We start from the raw sequence: 26,170 nt of genomic DNA, 5'->3' as shown, positions 1-26,170 counted from the left end.
CAGATAACCAGGCAGCGGTGAGGACTTGGGGCCTGGCGGGGGTGTGCAGAATAAGAGCAGCATCAATCAGGCATGCTCACTTCAGAGGACCCTGGGTGTTGACTTTGGAGGCGGCCAAAGAAAGGTCAAATAAATGTTTTTGAATTCTACAAGAAGCAGAGATCTTTGGAAGTCTTTGTTTTCAGGCTGGTAATGAATATTTATAATGCTGAACTCCATGTTTGACACCCTCAGGTCGGAAAGGAAAAAAAAAAGTGTATTTTGCACACAATATAAGGACAGTCGGATAACCCTGTGAGCTGGGGTCTCCTTTAGTTACCCTCATCAGCTTGTTTCTCCAGATAGACTTTCCCATATAAGCAAGTGTGATCAATAATAATGATGGTGTCAATAATAATGAACATCTTTTGAGCACCTGAAGCTAAACATTTGTCCTGGAGTGACATTGATGCCTCAAAGCAACCATAGAAAGAAGAGACTCTTTTTATTCCCCAGAAGGCTTACAGAAGGTTATAGATCACCCCCACGTCCCACAGACAGAAAACAGCAGACCCCTGACTTGCACCCAGGATGCCCCTGTCCAGGAGCCTTGTCCTCTGAAAGTCTAGGTGTTGATGTGTGCTAGGTATTGGAGAGGGAGAAAGTGGGCTGGGGGCAGAGTTCTCAGGAGGGCATGACCGTAAGGTGATTTCTTCCCTTTTCCCTCCCTTCATCTTTCCTTTCCCAATTTTTTTTTCTTTTCTGGACTTTTATCTCTGCCTCTCTATGTCTTTTAAATCTCAAATCATTTTCTTCCATTGAGTGACGTTTGTTATGTCTTCTCAGGCACCAGACGCCATGTGCTAAATCCTGGTGACAGCCGTGCTCCAAGCCTGGAATCCTTCATCTCAGCCTCATCATTAACTTTCTCATGAAAAAAAGTCATTCCACTTCTCTATTCTTAGTTTTCTCCATCAAAAAACATGAGAAGACCATTACAAATTACTTTCGAAGGTCATGGTGAAGCACTTTTTAAATGTGAAGTAGGAAATCCGTGGAGTTTTCAGAGACTTCAAGATGGAGTTGGGAGATGGAAAAGCCATCTGTGTTAGTCAGCTTTCCATTGCTGTGACCCAAATACCTACCATGACCAAATTAAGAGAAAAAAAGCTGCGTTTTGATTCATGATTTCTGAGATTTGTGTCCATTGTAGGCTGACTCCATTGCCTTGGGCCTGAGGTAAGGCAGAATTTCATGGTGGAAGGGCATGGTGGAGGAAAGAGAGAGAGAGAGAGAAAGGAGAGTGAGGAGGAAAGTCCCTTGAGAAGATAAACCCCTCCAGTGCACATCCCCAGTGGCCCTCTTCCTTCAAGTAGGTTCCACCTGCCAGTAGTCCATTCCGCCATGAGTTTTTTGGTGGACTTGCCAGGTCCAAAACCATAACACTCTCTCAAGAACTCTGGTTTTCTCAAATTACTCAGCTACTATCACTGCAGCTTGGATACATATTTCATTCCAAGAGTTAACATACAGTTCCATGCAGTTATACAAAATTCAAAATTACAGAATGCTTTGACTGAGTTTTCTGGGATTTATGTCTTTAAGGCTCTAGACTGTGACCTCCAGCAGTGATATAAGTGTTGGCTCCAAGGAGCAGTGCAATCAGAAAGCTTCTGCCCTTCTCACCCAGAGCTTTATCCTCCACTGCTTTTCACACATAGCACTTTCAGGGTCCCCTGTCTCAGTGTTTGTGTAAAGGCTGAATGCCAAATTTTTCCCTGGCTTCAGAATTTTTGTTGAAAAGATATAATTTGTAGAGCCTCAGTTTTATGTCATAGAAAGTTTTGAATCATTTTCTTGAATTTTTTCTTTTTGAAATATAGACATCATCTTATTCTATTACTCCTGTTAGGTTTTTGTCTTAATCTCTCAAAATTTTCTTTGTTACTGATTCCACTGCTCATGAAACTCTCAAACACTACATTGATACATATGCACTAGTTAGTGGAAGGCAAGCTGCAAAGAGTTTAGATATATGTATAGGAAATGCTGCACTCATCCTTTTACAAATAACCTACTCCTGAAATAACTGCATTCATTCATGTATTATGGTTTAGATCTTGAATGTCCCACAAAGGCTCGTGTGTGGAAGGCTTGGTCTCTAATGCTTCAGATGTGAGGTCTTGGGAAAGTGATTGGATTAATCCATTGACAAATTTATAATCTGAATGGACTCTTGGGAGGTCGTGGAAGTGGTAGGAGGGGAGACCTATTTGGAGGGAGTGGATCCTTAGAGACAATATTTTGTCCCCGGCCCCTCTCTTCTCTCTGTGCTTCCTGGCTGCCATGAACTTAGCAGCTTTCCTCTGCAACCTTTCCACTAAGATGTTCTAGCTCACCTCATGCCCATAGGAATGGAGCTGGGTAATCACAGACTGAAACTTCTGAAGCCATAAGCAACAAGTGGGCAGAGTCCTCATGACCTAATCAATGTTTCAAGGTCCCACTTACAGAAGCACTATTACATGAGTGATCTAATTCCCAACGTATAAAATCAGTTCTGGGTGGGGGGGCATTCAAAGCATATCAAAGCCCATCTGTGAATCAGACCCAAGGCTGGGTCTGTAGAACATCAGTTATCGTCAGTGCTCCTCTTTCCATATAGCTGATTGTCCTGAGGCCACTTTTGGTTCTACCCAACTATATATCTATAGCGTTGTGATGCTGTTCCTTCTCCCTGACTGGAGCATGATGCACCAGTCAGCCTGGTTGTTTATCTCTTATGTTTTCAATTCAGCTCAGGCGTGAGTCCTGTGAAGCTACTCTTGACTTTCCAGGCAGAACAGCCCTTTCCTTCTCTTTACTTCCTCTGGACTTTATGCAGATAGAATTGCTGGGATCTGTAAGGCACTATCTGATCTGCACACTTCACCCTCCAGGGTCTTTGGATTTTCTGCAACCTCTCTCTGAGTCACTTTTCTGTTTGATATCTGCATGGCTTTCTTTCCTCCTTGGGCCTTTTTTTTCAAACTACCTTCTTAGTGATCACCCTTCTGTGATTGTCTTATTTAGTTGCAACCTTCCCCACTGACATACTTCCCATCCCCCTGCCCTGCTTTATTTATTTTCTTCTGATCACTTATCATCATATAACAAAGAATGTTAAAAATTCATTTTTAAAATTCTATATCTTTTACCACATGATATAAACCCATAAACTGCAATGTTTTTATTTGTTATATTGACTGTTAGAGACCCCACTCTCAGAATAATCCCTGATACACAAGTTACTAAATATATGTCAAATGACTAAATAAAGGACAATTTTGCCTTTCTCGTATTTGGCATTGTTGACATTTGGGGCTGTGTTCTCTGTGTGAGGTAGTTCTGTGTATCAGGATGTTGAGTAGCATCCTTGGTTCCTACTCACCAGTGGCATTCCCTCAGTTGTGAGCCACTAAAATTATCTGCATGCATTGCTAAATGTCCCTCTGGGTGAGGTAGGAAGAAGGGGGCAGTTTCCCTTAGTGAGAACCATTGTGTTAGAATTTCAGATGAGGGAAAAGAGGGATCACTTATCATTACACTATCTAGTATCTAGTACATAGTAGATGCTTGATTTTTCTTTAAAGCTGGATTGATCTAATTTAGTTAAATGTTTTAAATATACATTTTTAAAATTTTTTTTAGTTGTAGGTGGACACAATAACTTTATTTTGTTTTTATGTGGTGCTGAAGATTGAACCCAGTGCCTTACGTGTGCCAGGTGAGCATTCTATCATTCAGCCACAGCCCTAGCCCCAAATGTTTTAAATTTTATGATAGAGATTATTACAGAACATAGCTTATGCCCAGGAAGATTTTTTTAATATTATAAATATTTTTGTTGAATATTTATTTTTCATTTTTAGATACTGTATTTATTGTCTAATTATGTATTTTATTATATCATCTGAGATTAAGAAGATGGAGAAGGATGAAGAGTTACTACCTACATGATCCTGGTTCTTAGGAACCTCACAGTCTAGTTTGAAAAGCATATCCATTAGCCAGAACAAATGCAAGTAGATCCTTACCTTGCCATTCAACCTATCCCACTGCTATCTAGTGGGTACACTGTAACAGAGATTTTGTAGAAAAACCTGGAGAGTAAATGTTTTTTACTTGGCCAGTCCATTTGGACTCTGTGGCAATTACATCTATCAAAAACAGCATTGAAAAGCACATTCATGTCAGAATATCTTTCTAGAGCTACAATCAACATCTCAATCTGAAGGTTTTCATATCAATATGAAAGTATTTCTATGCCTCATTCAATCACAAAATACTATGGGCTAGAAGGATATGGGTGATGAGCAAGAATGTATGAAACAAGCAAATTTAAAATGCAGGTTTAGTGGGTTGTGAAAGCAAGTCATTGGATAATAATTACATTTTAGAAATGATATAGAATAGAGTCAATTATACTAGAACAGAACAGAATAGAAAAATATCAGAGCCCATTATACATACTGAGTTAATTTTATATTTCTGCATATTAATAAATGAATGTGAAATTTTTTATTTAATTTTTTTTCTTACTATTTTATAATAGCCAAAAATGTGATCAAACCATTATTGTTTAAGGTATCTAACAGGTGTGAAAAGTAGGTGGGGGTTGGGCGGGTGAGGAGATGGCTCACAGACCCTAAGCTGATTCTGCTTTCCTCCTTGAATTACAGCATTTCTTTCTGATATTCAGCCTTGATGTGAGGGAGAAACACTTGCTCATTCTCTTCTTTGATTCACTACCTTTCCTCAAAACAAAACCTTGACCTCAAATGTCCCTTTCTTGCACCTCTCCACCTGGCAAACATCCTACTCATTCTTTCTGGACCAACTCAAGTGCCAGCTCTGCTGGGAAGCTCTGCCCCAGTCCACCAGGAACAATTAATCATGTTCTCCCCTGTGTTCTCTCAGAGCTTTGTTCATGCTGCTACTCTAGCGTCACATTTTATTATGCCTGGCTTTATATGTGCCACTATCTGCTACTGGACTGTGAGCGTGGGGAGGAGAGGACAATAGCAGTGACAAGTAGACTCCTCAGTGCCCAGTACATCATTTGCACATGGTAGGTAGCAGAGCCCTAGATGAAGACAGCTTAGACAGGTGGTTAAGATTCTGGGCTTGCAACCCAGGATGCAGCTTAGCAGTGGCATGACCTTTGATAATTTGCTTAACTTCTCTAAGCCAGCTTCCTCATGTAATGAGAATAATATGATGAATGCACAGCCTTTCTGTAGGGATGAAATGGAATTATGTGCATAAGGCATTATACTGGCATTGAACAATTTTTCAACAAAAAAAAAATTTGGCAGTATTAGGGTAGAAAATGCTACTGAAGCTGCTTTTGTAAACTCATCTGGTAAATGGTCATGTTGAAGGCAATTTTAATTTATAATTAACTATTAAGTTATGCAATATACCATATGCATAACACAAAAATGAAAAGCAAGAATTAAAGACATCTGCATATTTCATATTATAAGACTAGCCTTATAGTTTATTTTCACTTTTGTCTTTTCTCTATATTTTAAATTATTTGAGGGGGGAATGTTGAGAGAGAAGAAACGGGAAAAGGATTTATTATGGTTTGGATGTGAGGTGTTCCCCAAAAGCTCATGTGTGAAACGATGCAGGAAGGTTTATGGAGAAATGATTGGGTTATGAAAGCCTTAACCCAATTAGTGAATTAATCCCCTGACTGGATTAACTAAGTGGTGACTGAAGGCAGGTGGAATTTAGCTGGAGGAGTTGGTCATTGGGGGTGAACCTTTGGGTATAAATTTTGTATCTGGTGAGTGGAGTCTCTCTCCCTGCTTTCTGATCATCATGTGAGCTGCTTGCTTCTACCATACACTTGGGCTTCGATGTTCTGCTTAACCTCAGGCCCTGTGGAATGGAGCCAGCTGTCTATGGACTGAGACCTTTGGAATCATGAGTCACCCAAATAAACTTTTTTCTCCTCTAAAATTGTTTTTTTGTCAGGTCTTTTAGTCACAGCAGCATAAAAAGCTGACTAAGACAGGATTAAAATAATAAAATTCTGCTCCTGGAGACACTTGAATGAACCTAATTGTGTAAAGTTGGAACAGAATTTTTCAATCACATCACTGTTTAGAATTTAGGACAGATAATACCTTGTTGTACAGGGTTGTCCTGTGCATTGTGACATATTTAGTAGCATTCCCGTTCTCTACCCACCAAGTGACAGCACACTGACCCATCTCATGTTCTGAAAGAGGCGAGGAACAAACCGTAACCCCCAAACAAATGTGGAGGCAGTGGTATTCCCTGTATTATTGTCAGAGCTGAGTTGGAGAACATGAGACTAGATCTGAGCAAGTGGCATTAAAGGAGATAAAGAAAACTGGTGCTGTCTGAAGGCAGTTCACCCACCAAAAGAGAAGCAGAGCGGACAAGGTGCTTGGGTGAACATGAACAGGTCTTAATGATTCCTTACACCTATTAGATTTTAGGTTCACATAATTTAATTATAATTCATGGTGGCCATCTTTTATTTATTAAACCAAGTTAGTATCTATTTTTAATGCTGTAATTCACAGCCTCCGTAGGGCTCCACCCAAGCTTGAGCTAGAAATACAATTGCCTGTTTGTGTCTCTTTACACTGCCTCTTGCTTCTCTCACCAAAAAAGGCATAATCCTAATGTACATCCTGCCCTGGAGGTGAAATGAGCAAAGTGAGCAGAGAGGGGTCAGAAACCAGCCTAAGGAAAATGTTTCCTCAAGGAAACCAGGAGGGAGGGAAAGGGTTTCTTTCTAACAGATGGTACTGAAACTTGCACTTATTTTATCAGGATTTCAGGCTGTCCCTAGGAACTAAGTATGTGCCAGTAAAACTTTAAGAGGATCATGAGAAGTATTTAGAATGTGAAGGGCTATTACATTTTATTAGTGTACAACCAGGTTTGTCAAATTTAGCACATGGAGACGATTCCCAGCATCCACAAACCTGACATCTGCAAATCCACCTTCTCGTTTTGTTCCCCTTCATGTCCAAGTTCATTTCACATGCCGAGACTTGACTTTTTACATATAGAAACAAATATTCTTTGTGTGGATTAAATCTCCCTCAACTTGAGTTTTTTGATTTTATTTTCCTGCACAATAAAAAGTATCCTTTCAGAAATAGGAGCATACCATTTTAGAGATGATCCAATCAAACATCTCCTTCAGGGCAGTAAGTTAATAACAAATGTCACTGAAGCAACAGATTGAGTTTTGTAATCTCATCGTGTATATATAATCTATTTATGCCACGCTGCAGATTCTGAGCAGGGGTTGACAAATAGGCAACAACATATTAAGTCAAATACCTATGGTGCCTGAGTTTCCCTAAGTTTGCAAAGGAGTTATGATTACATGTTCCATGATGGCAAACCATATGATGCTAAGGACATCGCAATGGCAAGGACAAAGTGGCAATGAGGCCCACTAACAAATAAGCTCCATAGCACAGAGACCTTTTCTGTTTTACTCCTGCACCTCCAGAATCCAGCATATTTATATACTAGTATTTTCTGGAAAAGCAGAACTCTGGTGATAAATAAATAGCAGTCACTTCCAATCCTTGAGCCCATTTCACTTGCTGTGCACTCTGCTGGGTAGTGATGTTGGTAATTTAATTTAACCCCCAAAGCAAGCGTGTTTTTATTAACCATCACTGCCTGGTTCTGATAATAATGAGACACAGAGAGTTTAAAGGATTTGCTGTAGGTCACACAGCCTAGTAAATCTAGAGCAGAGGCATGGACTATACAGTTTCTAAGAGTCTTATCTCATAATCTAGGAAGGGAACACAGTGACAACCTGGTTTCTTGTCTTGGTTCTGCCACTAACACAGTAATGCTGTGCAAATGATAGGTTCAATGACTATCAGAGTCCTTTCCTCTGAAATGCTGGGTTCATAGTTCATCAAGAATAGCCCATTCAGTTATAAATAATCTATCCGTAACCTCTAGACCAAGAGACAATTGTTTATTTTGATGTTTTATGAGATATTCAAAGAACACTTATATTCATCTTAATTTCTTCAAAATAGTTTGAGTTTTAGATGACATAGTCCAGTTTTATTTGGGTGTTGTTTTTTTAAAATTATTATTCCAGATAAATTCCAACAATGGTATGTGCCAAATTTATAAGGTATATGACTCAGGTCAGACAAAAATAGAGATTGTGTTCGTCATCTTTTTATGACTGCAACCCAAATACCTGATATGAGCAATGTAGAGGAGGAAATGTTTATTTGGGGCTCACAGTTCCAGAGGTCTCACTCAGTGTTTGGCTAGCTCCATTACTTTGGGCTTTAGGTGAAGCAGAACATCATGGCAGAAGATGGTGCTCGGCTTATAGAAGTGGGGGAAAGAGAGGGTGGGAGGGGCTAGAGATTAAAAAAATATACCCTTCCAGAGCACGTCTCCCATGACCTACTTCCTCCAACCATACCCACTGCCTGCAGCTTCCACCACCTCCCAATAATCCTCTCAGCTCTCATGGATTAATCCACCAATGAGGTCAGAGCCTTCATGATCTAATCACTTCCTCTGGAAACTTGCTGTATGGAGAACCAAGCCTTCCACACATGAGACCTAGGGAAATTTCCTATTATAAACCGTAATAGAGATCGACTAAATAGGAACATGAACACTCCCTACACCAGTTCTGTAATGCAACTTGTACAATTTGAATGTATTTTTCTTTTAAATTTAAGTGAGTTCCCTTAATTATTATGGTACTATTCAAAAAAGAATAAACCTGCCTATTTGAATAACATTTTGTGGAAGAGCCTAAACTATAACCTATGAAAAACGGTTAAGATTTTGAAGGCAAAGTTTTCCATGCTTGAATGTTGGCTCGTCTAGTGAGTACTTATGCTGTCTTAGGGCACTGATTTCTGAACCTCAATTTCCCTTATGTTATACAGAAATGAAGACACTTATAAGATATTTCCATAGTAAGGTTGAGTACTACCTTTGTTAGAAATTAAAACAAATAAAAGTAACAATGGATTCCTTAAACACTTCTTGGTAAAGATGAACACTTTATATTGTATTTTAGTCTGAGTTTTAGACTGTTCTTGGTCCTTACATCATTGTCACAATGACACTGATATCAATTTTATTTAACAAAACTCTTAACATAGCACTAACTCTGCCAAACACCATTCAAATTCCTTACAAATAATAACTCATTTCATCCCTCTCAGGACCCTATTAATTATGACATTCCCCCGTCTTCCTTCCCCTCTTCCCCCACTCTGCCCCCCTCCACCTGCCCCTCCCTCTCTCTCTCTCTCTCTCTCTCTCTCTCTCTCTCTCTCTGTACCAGGGATTGAACTCAGGGGCACCCAGCCACTGAGCCACATCCCCAGCCCTATTTTGTACCTACATAATGTCATAAACTTCTTATGTTATCCTCACAAAACTTCCTATTATTATTTATACTTAAGAGATGAGTAAATGAAGAGCATGCACTCACTATGAACAATCATCGTGGCTCCTATCCAGTATGCAGGTTCTACATGAACTGCTGTTTCATTTGTAAGGTAAAAAAGTCAAGCAGAGCCCTCTATTTCCAAGCCCCCCCCCTCTCTCTCCATTTCTCTCTCTCCCCCATCCCCCTCTCCCCTCCCTTCTGTCCCCCCTCTGCCCCCAGCCTCTCTCTCTCTCCATCTCTCTTTCTCCCCCCCATTCCCCCCTCTCCACTCCCCTTTCTCCCCCCTCTGCCTCCCCTGCCTCTCTCTCTCTCCATCTCTCTCTCCTCCCATCCCCCCTCCCCTCTCCTCTCTCCCCTGCTCTGCCCCCCCCCCGCCCCCCCTCTCTACCAGGGATTGAACTCAGGGGCACTCAGCCATTGTGCCACATCCCCAGTCCTATTTTATATTTTACTTAGAGACAGGGTCTCACTGCGTTGCTTAGCGCCTCACTTTTGCTGAAGCTGGCTTTGAATTTGTGAATCTCCTGCCTCAGCCTTCCGAGCTGCTGGGATTACAGGCATGCACCACCATGCCATGCTGCCACTTGGAACTTTATCTCACCAGCTTTTCCACTGTCATTTTTAGCTTGCAAAAACAGTTTCCTGTTAAGATGTTAACTTTGATGTAGAGCTGTATTTTAAATATCTTATTGAAAATGTCAGTCACTAGAGCTCACAATGTGTGATATTTCAGGCACAAGAGATTATATATATACCTTTATATATATTTTAGATTTTATGATGAACATACCAAGGCAGATATTTTCTAAATCTATTTGGGCATAGGTTAAGTGTACCAAGATGCTGGATAGGAAGTGTCACTTGAAATCCAGGGTATACACTGTCCTCTAGCAGAAGCCAAGGGTCTCACAATTAATTGCTGAGGCTATAGAGTGTTAAATCATCCAAAGGATATTAAATGATGTGGAAAACGACAACACTGTGAGAAATCCTTCATACTTGGACTGGTGTTCAACTATCTAAATACATCACGTGGCTTTTTAAAGCTAGGCTCATATTAATTATGTGATGATAGCAAAATATAACCATGACATTTTTCCAGGGTGACATTTTCTAGCTACAATTAAAATTTAAAACATTTGCGTGCCTAGCTTTCATGTGGATAAAAGAAACTCAGGGTTAACAGTTCCAATCATCTTCATTAAGAAGACATTTTCCTGTTTTTGTTAAGTAGTATATTCAATTATTGGTTATTTAGCAGCATTTGAAAATAAATTATTATGGATTGAAGTGACACGAAATTGTTAGAACAAGAGTTTTCCTATCAGAAAAAAACTTGCAAGATGAAGGGTAAATCATTCAACCAATTTTTTTTGAGCATTTGCTATGTGGTCAGATACTGAATCAAGGCTACAGTGGTGAGCAGAAACATTTATCTTTATGGGTTTTATAGTCCATTGGATGAGAAGGAAATGGTAATCAATTATATATAAATGTACAATTGTCCCTCGGGCTATCATCGAGAGCAGAGCGCAGGTTGCTTTGCTATGCTATGTCAATGAGTAACACATGGAACTGACCTCATCTGGAAGGGTGAGCAGGGGAGGGCAGGGACACTGTTGGGATAACTTTTCAAGGCTTATCGATAGGCTTGAATCCATACCTTTTCAAGCAGTATTTACAAAGGCATTTTCCCCAAAGGAATAATTTAGGTTCAGCTAAGCATATTAGCTACAAAGACAATGCATTATTTTTATCACCAAAATATTCAAAACAGCTAAAAAATTCAAAAGTAAGCTGTTTGTTCGGTTTATTATGTTATCAAAATTTTAACAACTACCAATTTTTTAAAAAATAGGAAAATTATTGTCATAAAAGATATTCAGTGAAAAGTGGTTCATTATACAAGTCAGCAATTTAAAAAGCCTTTGCCATCACCCTGACCTTACCATTTCTAATTACTCAATGTATCCTATTGGATTTCAAATATACCAATAATAACAGTGATAGTTATATCTTTAGTAATAGCTATCATTTAGCACCTGCCAGCCCTGTGTTAAACACTTTCACATCCATTATTTTGATTGATTTTACATAAATCAGTGAAATAGATATTGTTACATTTATTTCTTTTTGTGCATGGAAATTTTTAAATAAGTCAATACAGAAGTGTATTCCCTATGCAACAAAGAAAGAATCCTTTCAATACTCATGCTGTTTTCCGTGAATTTCCCTACTGCATTTCATCTACGTGAACTCCTACGTTCTTTTGTTACAGCATTCTGCGAGGAGGGCTGCAGGTATGGTGGAACATGTGTGGCTCCTAACAAATGTGTCTGTCCACCTGGATTCACAGGAAGCCACTGCGAGAAAGGTAAATCTAGCTTTTTTTTTTCTCTTCTTCCTAGGTAAGGAGAAAGATGTGGGGGAGGGTAAAACATAAGATGTTTCTCTGGGAGTAGGTTTCTGTGGGTTGACTTGATACATTGTGTTTTGATGGCAGATGTGGCTCTTCCAAAGTGGGTACCATTTGCTTGCTTCATAATAGGCTTCCTCCCTCTGAAATACTGAGCTTCGGTTGCCCTCCCTCCAATGTGTGTCTCATTTAGCAAGGTCAGGCCTTTCCTCGGCTATAGTTTGCAGTGTGCGTTCTTATTGCTAATTAGAGATAAAGCCTGATGAACTGACCTGCCCCACTTATCATCAATTGGGTAGCATCACCCAGGACCCGTTGGAGTTATAACAATCTGCTGCGTCAACGGAATCTAAATTAGCAGCACATGCTCCTTGCATAGAAGCACATTAAAAAACTGTAGCGGCAGGTTTATTGGTATGCTTGGGATTTTATTCTAATATTGGTTTATTAGGTGCGTTATCATTCATGGACCTCGTAATATAAGTCAATTAGTATTATTAAGATTGTAACATGTGCACCTTTCTATTTGTGGTGTTTACACTTGGCATTATTTAGTGAAATCAAGCTTTCCTGATGATTTGAAAGTTCTCCTGTATACAAATGAAATTTGATGTCCATGTCAATATATGTGTCAATGCAAGCAACGGGTTTAATGCCCTGTAAAAGTAAATATTTAATTGTGTTTTCTCGTGTTTTCATAAGTTAAAGTTACTGCATTATGTGATTTTGAGTCTTGATATCACACTTGGTGCTCTTTGTATCATAGGATAGAAAAAGGAAATAGGATACTATATTATTACCTCTGTTATTACACAAAGAGAAGAGTATTTTGTCTGCTGCTGAGAATCTAAGCAAAGCAGTGGTGTCCTTTTCTTCATGTTTGAAAGTTTATGAATTTAGATAATGTTTTTAAAATTTGCCCATTTACTATACTCTACCCATGTACTGCCTATATAAGGCAGCCTAAGTTTTTTAAAAACCTGTCAAATTTTACTACATAAATTATTCAACTAGGAAATCAATAAATGATATCAACACCATTGTTTTCATATTTTGTGACATTATCAATAAATCAAATAACATTTATTAAATAATAATTTTTTTTAAAGTATAAAAAGACCAAATACAGCATCTGAACAGCATGAGAAAATTATCACATGGAGTTAAAGAATTGTTGCCAAAAGCAAATAAATTTAATGGTAATTTAGCATACATGCCCTTATTGCAAATATTTAATTTTCATTAAGTTTTCTAAAATAAAAAAAAATAAAGGACTCTCATTACTTCTAGATCTCCTATATTTCCCCCAAATGAATATATAGGAATGGGTGAGGGCAGATAATGTCAAGGATGACAGATACTACTGTTAATGAAATGCATTTACTATGTACTAATTGTGCATTGGGCTTTTTAAATGAATATCTTAATACTGAGAGCTAACAAACAAAAGGCAAAGATATTTTACTCCTATCTTATAGATGACAAACTAAAGCTTAAGTTCAACATTTTTTGCAATTACTAAACCCAGAGTAAAACTCAACTTGCATCCCATATTGCTTGTATTATCAACTATGCCTGTTTCTCAAAGATAATATGTGGACTTCTTGTTAAAATGTAGATTCCTGGATCACCTTCCCAGAAAAACTGAATTAGAATATTGAGGGGTGGGTCCACAAATCTGCATTTTCATTGAGCATTTCCAGTTATTATACTATTTAACCACAAGCATGATTGTAAGGTTCTTATTATTTTTATATTATAAATAACTTGGAGGGGAAAATTGTTCAAACCAGGGCTTATGGTCAGTGGAAGCCCAGGAAAAATTGATTCCGGTTTCTTGTGCCTTATTGATTTGTCCTTTGTCCTTTTCTCCACTCAATAAGTGAGTGATCAAATCAATGCTTACACTCTGGCCCATTATGTGGAACACCAAATATATAGATGAAGAAGAAATCAAAACCTGGGGCAGAAAGAAAATAGAGATAGGCAGGCCTTGGGTTTCTAGATAAATGTTAAAGTTGAGATCAATAATTGCATATTCTTGGATTCATGGGCAATCATCACAGGGAAAAAGTACATTCAAGTTAAATAAACTTCCTCTGTGGGTGATGCTTTTCTCATCTGCAGCAAAACCATTCCACTGGATATTGCCCAACAGTCTAATTCTGCTCATATTTTTTCATTAAAAAGATGAAGTAAATATTTTTCTATTCAGCTGTGTGCAAGGGATCTAGATGAGTGATAAGCCAAACACTGAGAGTTTGTGCCATGTTGCCTCTAAATTATTTTGTCATGTTGATCATTAGCAATAAATATGAAGTAAGCCTATTTGCCATTGGGAATAGTCATACTAGATGCCTTGAGAACCAGGGTGTCAAAGGAAAAGTGCAGTTGCATTGTGAAGGTCTTATTGCATGATCCCACTAAATCTTTTATTTATTATCTTTGTTGGAGCTACATAGAGTCTACTTACACTTAGTCTTAAATGTATTACCCTTGCCCTTGTCTGGTTATTGATTTTATTTATTGCTGGTGATACTTAGCCTTTCAAAATTCAAGTATAGTTAAAAATCATTGAAATCATTTATGAAAATGCCTATCTATCCCACTTGCTATTATGTAACAGAAAAACAAACAACTCTGCCTTTTTTTCTATTGATGAGATTTTATTAAATTTAAATTTCCATAACCCACTAGGGATTAGCAAATATTTAGCCTCTGTTAGTTTATAGAGAAGACATCATCTTCATTCTTCTCTTATCCTTTGACTGTTTCTTCTCTGAGCCTTTAACTTTGATTTAGTTTCACAATTTTCATGGAGATGTGTAAAGAATGAGATAGATGAACAATCATTAAGAATAGTATTTTTGGAAGGATAAGTACCTGTGATAAAACTTCTATTTTTAACCTCCTTAAGAACTAAACAGATAGGATGTAATGGGAACATAGTGTAGCCAATCACAGAAAAAAATGGAAAAAGTAACAAGTCCTCTTAGAGACTTTCCAAAATGCAAAATCAAAGAGCTACATTAAATTCAGAGATATCTTAATTGCCACATCACAGTAGAATTGAGAGAGTCTGTCTTCTACTTGGTATTTCTACTTGCAAATCTACAAGCAACAAGTATACTTTAAACAAAATGTGTGGAGCTATGTCTAGATAAAAATTCTTTCACTTGGAAATTACTTATGTTTTGGACCAGGTAATTCTTTGTTGTGGAGTGCTGTCTTGCACACTGTGGGATATTCAGTACTATCACTGGACTTTGTCAATTAAATGCCATTAGTGTCTACACCTGTAGGCAGAGTAATAAAAAAAAGTCTTCAGACATTGACAGATTTACCCAGGAAGACAAAATTGACAAAACTGCCCCCATTGAGAATGTCTAGTCTAGATGTATGTAGCATTTTACATACACACACACACACACACACACACACACACACACACAGAGACGTATGTTTCTCAGTGTTATAAAAATATGAAAACTAAAAACAATTTTTATTGACAAAAGGAATTTTAAAGCATCTTTTGGAGATTTTTAGAGGTGCTTAGGGTTGACTATAATTAGAAAATTCTTGACCATTCAAGAGCCAGAGACTGGCTGATGTCCATCATGTGCTATTTGGGCAAACTTTCTTATAATCTTAAAAACCAAATTGATGTGGAAATTTAGCCTGTTCTATGGCAACTCTCACCTGATGGAATAAACATACTCCAACCACGTCCCAAGAATATTTGACTCCAACCCTTATGTTCTCCTGAAGGAATAGAGGATATTTGACTCTGTTTTTCAGTAGAAAAATTTAAATGTACAATAAACAGATGATTTCTGTGTTAAACTCAGACACACATGGATATCTTATGGGGAATTTGCACAAAAATACTTTCTCCATGGCAAGACTATTTAATTAGGCACATTTTAGTAGGTATTTTGCTAGTGATGTAATACAAGATTGCTACTTGTGATGGTAGAGACAAATCCTCTAGTTATACTGCATTTCCTCTCTTACATATTATATTAATTATAAGTTGTAGAAACATAATTGAACAGATATCTGGTATCCATAACCAGTGTCTTATGAATCTGACTGTTAGAGATGGACAAGACTCACCAAATTATAGGCGAAACCATAGTCTGGTATAAAATAACTGAAAACACAAGTTTATGTTATAAAAATAGCAGACCTTGACTTTTTCTACAATTGTTTCGGAAGTGGGTTTATTTGTTGTAATTCAATAAACTCACATAACCATTGACCCTTTCATGGTCTCTAAGCCTTTGGGAAGCATGAAAACATCTGATCAAAAATGTTCAATAGTACGTATATAAACAATAGAGTTTTAGCCAGTCACAAAGAAGAATGAAATTATATAATTTTTCAGGGACATAATAAATTACAAAGAAGTTTAACATTATTATCCATTCACAATATAAATTTTAATAGTAATTATTTTCCTATTTTGCTTGTCTGAATTTTCTATTTTTTGTAATGATTGTAAATTGTTTGTAATAACAAATGATATTTTTATTCTTAAATTTACAAAGAAAACATAAACATCATAGACAGACTTACTTTTTTTTCTTAGTTATTGGGCCTCTTTTAACCTTTCCTAAAAGAAATGACTTTTTTGCAGGATAATTTTTTCTAGTATCTTTTCTGTGCCCCAGGGACTTTCATGTATGCAGATAGAAAGTAATTGTTTGCCTGGAGTTCAAAATCTATTTACCAGGATTAAAAAATGATCAGAGCCAAAGATTCCTTTAGTCTTCCAAATTTTAAATCTTGCACCTATTTTGAGTGATTCCTATCAATATTCATCTATTTGTGATTGTTCTGGTGACCTCTATCCCTGGGGTAGGTTTTAAAATCTTTAAGAAAGTAGATCATAATTTTATTTTCACCTTAAAGAAGAAAACCTTTCTTCAATTTCCAGATATCACAGGACTACAAATAGGTAAATTGGATAAAGAATGGATGCCAAGGTAATCCTTCAAATTCATAAGCCATCAGGGGAGTTACTTAACTTTTCTAACTTAGCCTCTCTCAGGATGATGGCACATGGCACACCCTCAGTAAATGGCAACTTCTGTTATTAATATTCCTAATTTTGGTGTTTAGATGCCTCCCCCCACAAAAGTAAGCAGAATTTTGTGGGGAGGTGGATATGAAGATTTGAGGTTTCTCTGTGTTCTTTTCCAGTTGAACTTGCCTGTAAAAGAATAGATGCTGATGTTCTTTTTAAATCCCTGTAAAGTCAGATGAGTGTGAATTTGGTTGAAGAACTTCCTGAACTGGATATATTTCATTTCAGAAAAATAAGACTGATGTAAGGGAGGCACTGAGCTGGAAGTTGAGAGGACCCCACGCTCCCTAATACTGAGACCATTCACCTTCATAGCAGGAAGGAGACTTTTTCTTGTTCAGTTCCCCCTTCCTCTTTTTAGTTCCAAACATTCTACTTTTTTCTTCTTTTGCTTATGATGGATAAATTGGGCTAAGGTACAAATCACTTCTCCATAGCTCCAGAATGGAGATACCACTCAATTCTTAGCCACTTGGAACCGTTTTATAATCCTGTCCTTGATCCTGCCCAGGATGATCATTTTGTCTCAGACATATAGAAAAATATGTAAAACCATTTCCATTCTCTTTTTCCTCACAAAAAGCAGATTTCAAGTCTCTCCAGTACGACTATAGGAAGCAATGTCTTTTGTTCACAAACAGGGATTTGGGTTGGAAAAGAAAGATACAGCCTGGGATGGTGAAAACAATACTGTACCCAAGATCAGAAGATTGTTCTGATATTAGAACAGCCTCTCTGATGTGAAACTCATATTATCCTGCAATACCTCTGTCATGAGTGCCAAACTTTTGCATTTGCTATTTCTCATGAGGCTTCTTGTTTCACCCAGTTGTGCCTGTTTGAAAAGACATGTAAGTGTCACCCAGATAGTCAGTGGTGGAGTTGGGATTCTCACTTATATATGACCAAATCCAAACTTCACATACTTTGCATTATAATCTGCTGCTTCTTGATCACCTTATCTATGCCCAAAGGCAGTTAAACCTGACAGATTTTATGGGAAGCCAAATAAATTATGTGAGTAATGAGCCATAGTCTACTCTTTGATTATGTGCATTGTTTTATACATTAATTTCAACATCTTTGTTGTGCCTATGGCAGGAACACAGGAAACAGAGTGTGAATTAAGAGCACAGTCTTCAAAGTCATACTAATTCAATTTAAGTTGAAGTTCTTCCATGGACCAAGATCTGTGACATTTGATCAGATATACTTAATGCTTCTAACTTTTGGTTTGCTACCAGGAAAGGGATTATCAATATTACCTCCTCATAATATTATTATGAGATTAAATGAGATATCCTATTAAAATCATTTAGAGTATCTGATACACAGCAGGTAAGTAGAAATGATAGTTACTGGGGCTAGAATTGTGGCACAATGGTAGAGTGCTTGCCTAGCCTGTGTAATGAAATAAAGGTCCATTGACAACTAAAAAATATTTTTTAAAAATGATAGCTACTGCTGATTTTTTTTTCATCAGTTAACCTAGGGATAAAATAGAGACTCAGCAATAATAGGCTACTGCTCTGAGGATACCCAGGAGGTAAAAGATAATGCTGGGCCTTTGTTTTCATCTCCTGCTACTGAAATCTTTCTACTCCTATAGTTCTGACAGACGCTACTGTAAGATTCAAATGGAGAAAGTTTTATTAATATCTTTCCAAACATACATTCTCCATTCTCATAAACATTTTATGTCATTTATTCTCAAGCTAATGCACATTAATTTATGCAATGGAATTTTGCTCTGAGGCAAGAGAGAACTAATTCAGCACCAGAAATAGTGGCATATTCAACTTGCATAGTGTCCCAGAAAAGGGTTATTTGTGTTATTGTTTATTTTCCATTTTTTTTTGGAGTTGAAATGGAAGATTTAACACCAAGTTCTGACTGTATTATTGATAGCATAGGTGTCTTAGTACCTGGGCAGATCTGAGACCTTAATGTTTTGTTGGCTCCCCAAATTCTCTCAAGAAAGGCAAACACTGTAATCCTTGTAGCTATCATTTCCATTGACCTACCATGTACCAAAATTCTCAGTTTGGCATTAGGAAAACTGCATTCTATCAGATTCCACTACTTACTATGACATGGGAAAACTTCATCTTTTCTATGTAAAACAGGAGATTTATCCAAATAAAATTTTAATGTTGTTTATGCTCCATCATGAGGCATACCTAGGAATTTACAAAAAAAAATGATATTTGAGGATACATATAACATCTTTAAAAAGATGATATTTTAAATAATGATGCCCTCAAAGAAACCTAGGTATATAATGATCATCAGTGAAATAAAATATGGGTAACTGTTCTATAGAACCTGTAAAATGTATCTGGGGGATACTAATGATGTAGGAAATCATTAAGAACATGAACCCTGGAAACTGACTGTCCAGTTATAAGGCCCTGCTCTACAATACTGGGAAGTGATTTAAATCTTTTATGCCTCATTTTCTTGATTTATACAATGAGAACCAAAACTGTACTGCTCTATTGAAGAATACTTTTCAAAATTTCCTGGTGTCTGATGAGCACTCAGTAAGCACTGGACATTATTAAATAGAAATGACATGTTCCCTGAAATTCAAAATTTCATGCAAAGACATGTATTCACTGCACTCAAGAAAAGTTCATGGCTAATAAGTTCTTTGCAGGATGTGGGCTCTTTCATAAGGAAAGTTACATTTAGATAATTAATTCAATATTATATTAAGACTTAATAAAAGTTTCTATACCTTCCCTCTCCAGCCACAATCCAAGAAGTTAGTGGGAAGTTTTGAGAATCAGCAGCTGCCCTTTTTACTTTCTAAATCACTTTTTGTTTTATTTTTATGTTTTTAGTAGTGTCTTATACATAATAGTGGGGTTCATTTTGACATCATCATACATGCATGCAATATAATTGGCTCCAAAACTCATAGATGTTATGAATCTCTGTCCCCAGTGTGAGCCAGCTTTATGGGACAGAGAATAAGATCTCACGGAACTGGTGCAGGCTCTTCTAACACTAGTGTCCTATGGATGGAAGTTGTGCACTGGCTGCTGCTTCCTTTGTGGAGGGCTTTGGTGAGGTTCTCAGATCACTGGGGATTTCCCAACAGAGCTACCTTGAAAAGACAATCCTGTTAGTCTGCTGAAGCTTGACCCCCTGCCTCATAGCTGCTGTGCTTGTGAAGGCCCACTTACTTGTGTGGCTCCTTTTCCCTGTCCCACTTACATATGACTAGAGGGACTTTGTCTTGTAGGATTTGTTAAAGCTGATCCTTTCCTTCCACCTGTCACTCCAAACATAGTGCAGCTGTGTCCTAACAGGGTCACTGGTCATTTTTTATTTTTTATTTTTTTCTGCCATTTGACAGAGGCAGCCTCAGACCTAGGTATTTACCTCAAGACTTTTGAGACATGGGTCAAATATCAGTTTCTGTGTCCCATGTCATCCAGGGGATATTTCTAAGTGTACTTAGAATATTTTTCCTCTGGATGAGTTTAGGGAGGAAGTTTCTCTCTCTCTCTCTCTCTCTCTCTCTCAACAAAAAGCGACCTTGAACTGGCTGCACGCCAAACAGCCTTTCTCCAACAAACTCCTAACTAACATTTCTACTCAATTTCTAGGACTGTGTTTATAGAGCTGGAAGGTGATTAATGCAGGCACAACGGATTTCTACAGGAGTCGTAAAGGTAGCCTAGCACGCAGCTTTGCGATGTGAGGTTCTTAATAACTATTACCTTCTTATCTGTCAGAACTCTGGCATGGGAAAAATTCAATTTTAATAACCTCTTACGTTTAAATTCTATAAATACTTGATAAATGACTAAATGAATGTCTATGGAGAAGTACCCTCAGTTTCACATGGTCCAGTCTTTTCATTTTACAAACCACAAGTTGTAATAGCTCCAATCCAAACCACATTTAAAGGAAACCTAAGGCAAATTAAATCACAAGAAAGATGGGGGTGGGGGCACAGAGAAATGCCATTTGCATGAAGAGTATAGAAAATTTTGTGCCTTTCCAGTGCATTTGTCTGCATGCATTTTCATAAAGTTGTTTGCACTCTTGCTATTGGAAAGGGAGTCAATCTTCTTTTTAACAGATTGACATTCATCATAAAATAAATGAAGGCTATTAGGGATTACCTTGTCTAGTTAGTAATGCAGAAAATAATTCCTATTTAGATGACAAGCACTCTTGCTTGCTTCCCACCAGGCAAGCCCACACTATTGAACTGTGAAAGTCAGGCATTTGGTTCAAATGCTCATTTTTAATCCTATGTCCTAGAAAATGCAAACACTACAGTAATTTTGAAACATGATGGCTAAACAGAAAGGAAATCCAGTTTTTTTTTTTTTTTGTAAAGCTATCATCAACTGGAGCACAGAAATTACAAACTTTCCCTAGTAACATGCCATAAGTCTTTGTATGCAAAAATATGCTTTGCACTATAGATCATATGGAAAAAACATTAATTGAAGCCAATAGCTTGACCTAGAAGGAATATAACTTAGGATTTGCATCACTCTCTCCTAATAGGATTCACTGATTAGAAATGGTTTTTGCCTGAAAATGTTCACTTGGCTCCAAAATATGATGAATCAAACAGCAAGATCTATGCGTTCTTTTAGGTAGTGGTTTAAAAGATAAGCAGTGTCTGGCATGGTGGAGCTAATGTGGTTTTAAAGCATTCTCTAGTTTAACAGAGACTTTAAAGTTATCTGTGGTGGCAGCAATTTTAACCAAGTAGATTGAGTCCATGAGGGGAGATCTTGGAAGATTATTTTATTAAAGGATATCTTGCTAAGAAAACCTTTCAGTACGCCCTCAGTCCTTAAAAGATAAAGTCCAAATTCCATAGTGTGATATATAGACTTCAGTAATTAGACTTCTGCCTACCTCTCTGGCTTTATCTCGTCCTTCTCTTAACATGAATCTTAAACTCCAGCCCATTCTAAACTACTTCCAGTCATTGAAATGTTCCTAAGTGTTTTCAAACCTATGAGCTTTCATAAGTCTCTCTGCCAGAGCACCTATTCAGATTCATATAGTGATCATACAATTGTATTAATATAAAATAATAGAAAAGATTAGTTGTCAAGGGTCCCCGATAATCCAGGATAGTCCTGTACTTCTCCCCATCAAATTGTTTCTCCTTCCCCTTTCCAGTTGACAGTATTACCTGTTCTTTCACATTTCCTGAGCTGAGATCTTGAATCATTCTTACTTTTCACTTCTTCTGCCCTTCATACCCAAATTCTTTAACTCAGCCTTAAAAATATGTGTAGAATCTTAATTTCCTAGGCTCTCCAGCACTACCTCCTTTGGCCATGAGTCTTTCATCTAGATTGTGGTAGAAACCTCTGGACTGTCTCCTGCTCACCTCTACACCTATAGTTTCGTTCAATATAGAAGCTATGGGGATATTGTTAAAATATGTTAGATCTTTCTATTCCTCTGCTCCAAATCCTCTATAGTTCCCCCACTTTCTCTCAGAGTAAATTAAATAAAAATCATGACAGTGGCCTGTCAGCCTCTGTATGCTCTGGGTCCACCACCCTGTTACTTCTCTCTTTTCACCATTCGCTATGCCCTCCCTCCCTCACTTGTGAAATGATTTTTCCATCATAATTGTCTTCTTGAGTTTTCTGGACCAGATCCATTATGATTTCCTTACAGTTTGGTTTGCTTGTTGCTCCCCCAGGTCTTCCTGTGGTCAGTTTCCTCATGTCATAGGGGATTTCTGCTCAGGTGCTACCTTCCCTAGGGCCCTGACCCCTTGTTGCAATGGCAACTTCCCCTTCTCTGTCATGCTTATATTGTTCAGAGACTCAATGGCTCTGTGATATCATAGTAGTACTATTTTGTATGGTTCACTATGCCCCCAGAATATAAACCCCAACAGAATAGTTTTTATTCTCTTATTGCTATTGCATTTCTGAAGACCAGGACATTACCTAAAACACAGCAATTGCTCAAGTCATTTGCTGAATAAATATATAAATTAGCAAAAAAAAAAAAAAGTCATTTTAGCTTTGATATTTATCTCCAAAGTCACAATACTGTCATCATGACTGTCTTGTAAAGAATGAAGAAAATAGTGCTGTCAATCACACACCTTCATCCCTGGTATTTTTGGATCATATGTAGTCAGACTTATCCTTGATTTCTCCTCCTCCCTCCCTCTGCCTTTCTAGCAGTTGCCTCAGTGCATCTGTTGTTTTTCTTCACCCCACTGCTTTGTCAACTACTGCCATTCCTTTGTTACCTGGAATGATGTCATAAGACAGTCTCCGGACACTGAATCTTATTTTCCTGTCTCACACAAAAACTGCTCTTCCTGCATTGCAACCAGTGTATTCCTTATAAAATATAAAGATGATAAATTATGTTCTTACTAAAAAAAAATGACACTGAATGATTGTCAGTGTGCTTGGTGTACACTGTCACCTCCTCTCTGGAGCACAATAATCCTAACGCCTTCCCTATTCCAGTTTATAATCAATGCTTCTGTTTTCATGAACTTTGCCAGATTTTCTCAAAGCAATGATCTTTCCATTTTAGGCTTCTAGCTGTGTCTGTGAAACATTTTGGCATCTCTTTCTTTACCTTCCTTTTCCCCATGATGTCTGCCTGACTCCAACTTCCCCTATTTTCTCACCTGGATTTTGACTTAGGTTTTTCTTCACAAATGTTTTTCAGACTCCTGGTAAAGGTTCAGTCCCCTCCAGCGAGTTCCCTCTCAACCTGGATTTTCCTTCATGGAATATCTCACATTTAGTTACTTTTTTCTTGTTTTCTCTCTTCTTTCCTCTACCACCCTTCCCTGTAACCAACATTTTGAGTCCACTCATGCCCACTCCTCCCAAAATACCTACAAAGGATTGTGAACTTGGCCTACTCATTACTAATCCACAATATCTCCAGATTAGAATGGTGTCCGTCCAAGCCATTTTTATTCCATCCCATTTCTATGAGTCTCATTCTTCTATCTCCAGGGTTTTAATTTTAGGAAATGTTGTTTATATATCATTCTGATTGACAGAAGCATTAGCATATATTAAAGAACATTTTGATATATATGAACTAGACATTGCACATCAAGCCCTCTTTTGGCCCCATAGAAAAACCCTGGCCTTTTGTAGCACAGTTCCAATCTGAAGAAGTATCTTCAGATATGGCCCTTCTGTGGTTCTTAAGTTTCCATGAGCTTCATTTTAGGCAGACCATTTGATTGAAATTGTTAAGGAAATGTGAACTGCACATTTAAGCATATTTTTTATTTACTGTAAGCAAAACATCATCACATTTTTTTGTTGTTGTTGTTAAATGATGTCAACTGTCAAAGAACAAACCTTAAAGTTTTCTAGATACTTAGTCTGCAGGCATATGGAGATGCTACAATCACTGGTGTGTTCCCCATAAAATTCATGCATTGAGATTTTGGAGATGTTTACATTTAGAGCACCCGTGCTTTCCAGTGTTTGAAGTAGAGGCAGACTGGTGAAGGAACCATCTTATTCAGTGTTTATGCTAGACCAAAATTTAAGATAGATCACGTATTAAGTGCTTAACATATGTTATTTGACTCTTATTACCTAGAAGGCAGGTATTGATTGACATCTTTCATCCCACATTGCTAGTATAATTTCATCATGTATTTACATATCCCCCCCTACTATTTTCAAACAAATATGAACACCTCAGGACCTCTGAATCTGGTGTTCTCTTTTTCTGGGATGTTCTTCCTCCATAGATTTGTGATTTTTTAAAATATCTTTTAAATCCCTACTCAGATGCCAGTAAATATGGCCTTTTCTACCACTTATTATATGGCCTTTTCTACCACTTATCACAACACTGAATCTTACCCCAGAAAACAGTACCTCTGCTCCATGCTTCACTTTTCTCCATTGAACTCATCCCTTTTTAGAGCATTGAACATATTACTAATCTATACTATTTATTTTTTCTCACCACACAGAAAGGTCAACCTCAGTGATAGCAGAGGTTTTGTCACTGTTGTGGTCCTATAGCCCCAGCTTTCAGAATACTCCCTAGAATTTGGCTTGCGCTCAATATGTAGTTATTGAATGAATGAACATGTGAATCAATGAGTCATTATTCTCATTTACTGAGTAACTGATATTAAAAACTATAAAGAAATATGCACAAGATTATTGTGCTAGGAAGAGTCAGAGCTGTGATTTGAACTGTTCTTTGCTTCACAATGTGCAAGCTTTTTTATTCAGATATACATAACAGTAGAGTGTATTTTGATGTATTTTACATACATGGGGTATAACTTATTCTAATGAGGATCCCACAATCGTTTTCTCTCCTCAAAATGGCAAGACTAATTTAAGCTCTGACAATTGTCAGAGCTCATCTTCTGGGTTTTTTTCTCAGGTGAACTCTGAATTCTGAGTATGCTGCTCTGATTCCCTTAAGCCCCATCTACACTACTCTGATATTCTCAGAGACTAACCCTCTCATTAGATTAGTCAACACTCTCTTCCTTAGAATGGGGTTGCTATAATCAGAATATTTTTTATAATCTCTAATGTATGATTACAGGCATTATATCATCTCTTTTTAAGTCTTCCAACATATGAATCACATCAAAGAGGGATATCTTACTATCATCCTAATTTTCAGATGAGGAAACTGAGGCTAAGATATAAAGGAAATTTTTCATGATTAAAGAGTTCATAAGTAAGTCAGCTTGGATTTAAATTCTGGTCTAGTGGTTTAAAATTCTATTTTATTTTCCTGTTTTTGCACATTGCCTTTGACCTCCCTTTTATAGAGGTGTTCTTTTCTTTCTTTTGGCTTTAGATTACTAATATGAGGTTTTAATATTGAAGATATCAAGAAGATGCCATTGTCAGATGATGTATCCACAGGGCATCTGTATATCAGGACAGTGAGGCATAGGTGACCTTTCAGGCTGGACAATCTCTGCCACGCACCATTTGGCCTTGACTAAGTTATATAACATCTCAACATTCTTAAATATCTATCCACATTGTTGTAATAATTCTAACTAGTAAATAATAAATAATAATAAATTAGTAGATAGTAAAACATCATAGTGTATAAACTGTTCCCTGTAGCTTCTGTATTTGAGAGCAATGTTATCAGCTGCAGCTAATATTTAAAGAGCTCTTTATAGACACAGATGCTTTGAAAGGAA

At 37.4% G+C, this 26,170-nt stretch overlaps 1 protein-coding gene across 3 annotated transcripts in view; it reads left to right on the top strand.

Moving 5' to 3' along the window:
* Positions 1-26,170, top strand: part of Nell1 (neural EGFL like 1) — an 802,510-nt gene that overhangs the window by 614,249 nt on the left and 162,091 nt on the right. For 2 of the 3 annotated variants that reach the window (XM_005335960.5, XM_005335959.5), the window contains exon 15: positions 11,754-11,849. The exons of the other annotated variant lie outside the window; for it this stretch is intronic. In XM_005335960.5, the coding sequence (XP_005336017.2) occupies positions 11,754-11,849 (96 nt within the window). The remainder of the gene's footprint in view (positions 1-11,753; positions 11,850-26,170) is intronic. 3 annotated transcript variants of the gene reach the window in all.

The sequence above is a fragment of the Ictidomys tridecemlineatus genome, chromosome 4 (genome assembly GCF_052094955.1).
Source record: "Ictidomys tridecemlineatus isolate mIctTri1 chromosome 4, mIctTri1.hap1, whole genome shotgun sequence".
Taxonomy (NCBI): Eukaryota; Metazoa; Chordata; class Mammalia; order Rodentia; family Sciuridae; genus Ictidomys; species Ictidomys tridecemlineatus.
This window is presented reverse-complemented; position numbering and strand designations above follow the sequence as displayed.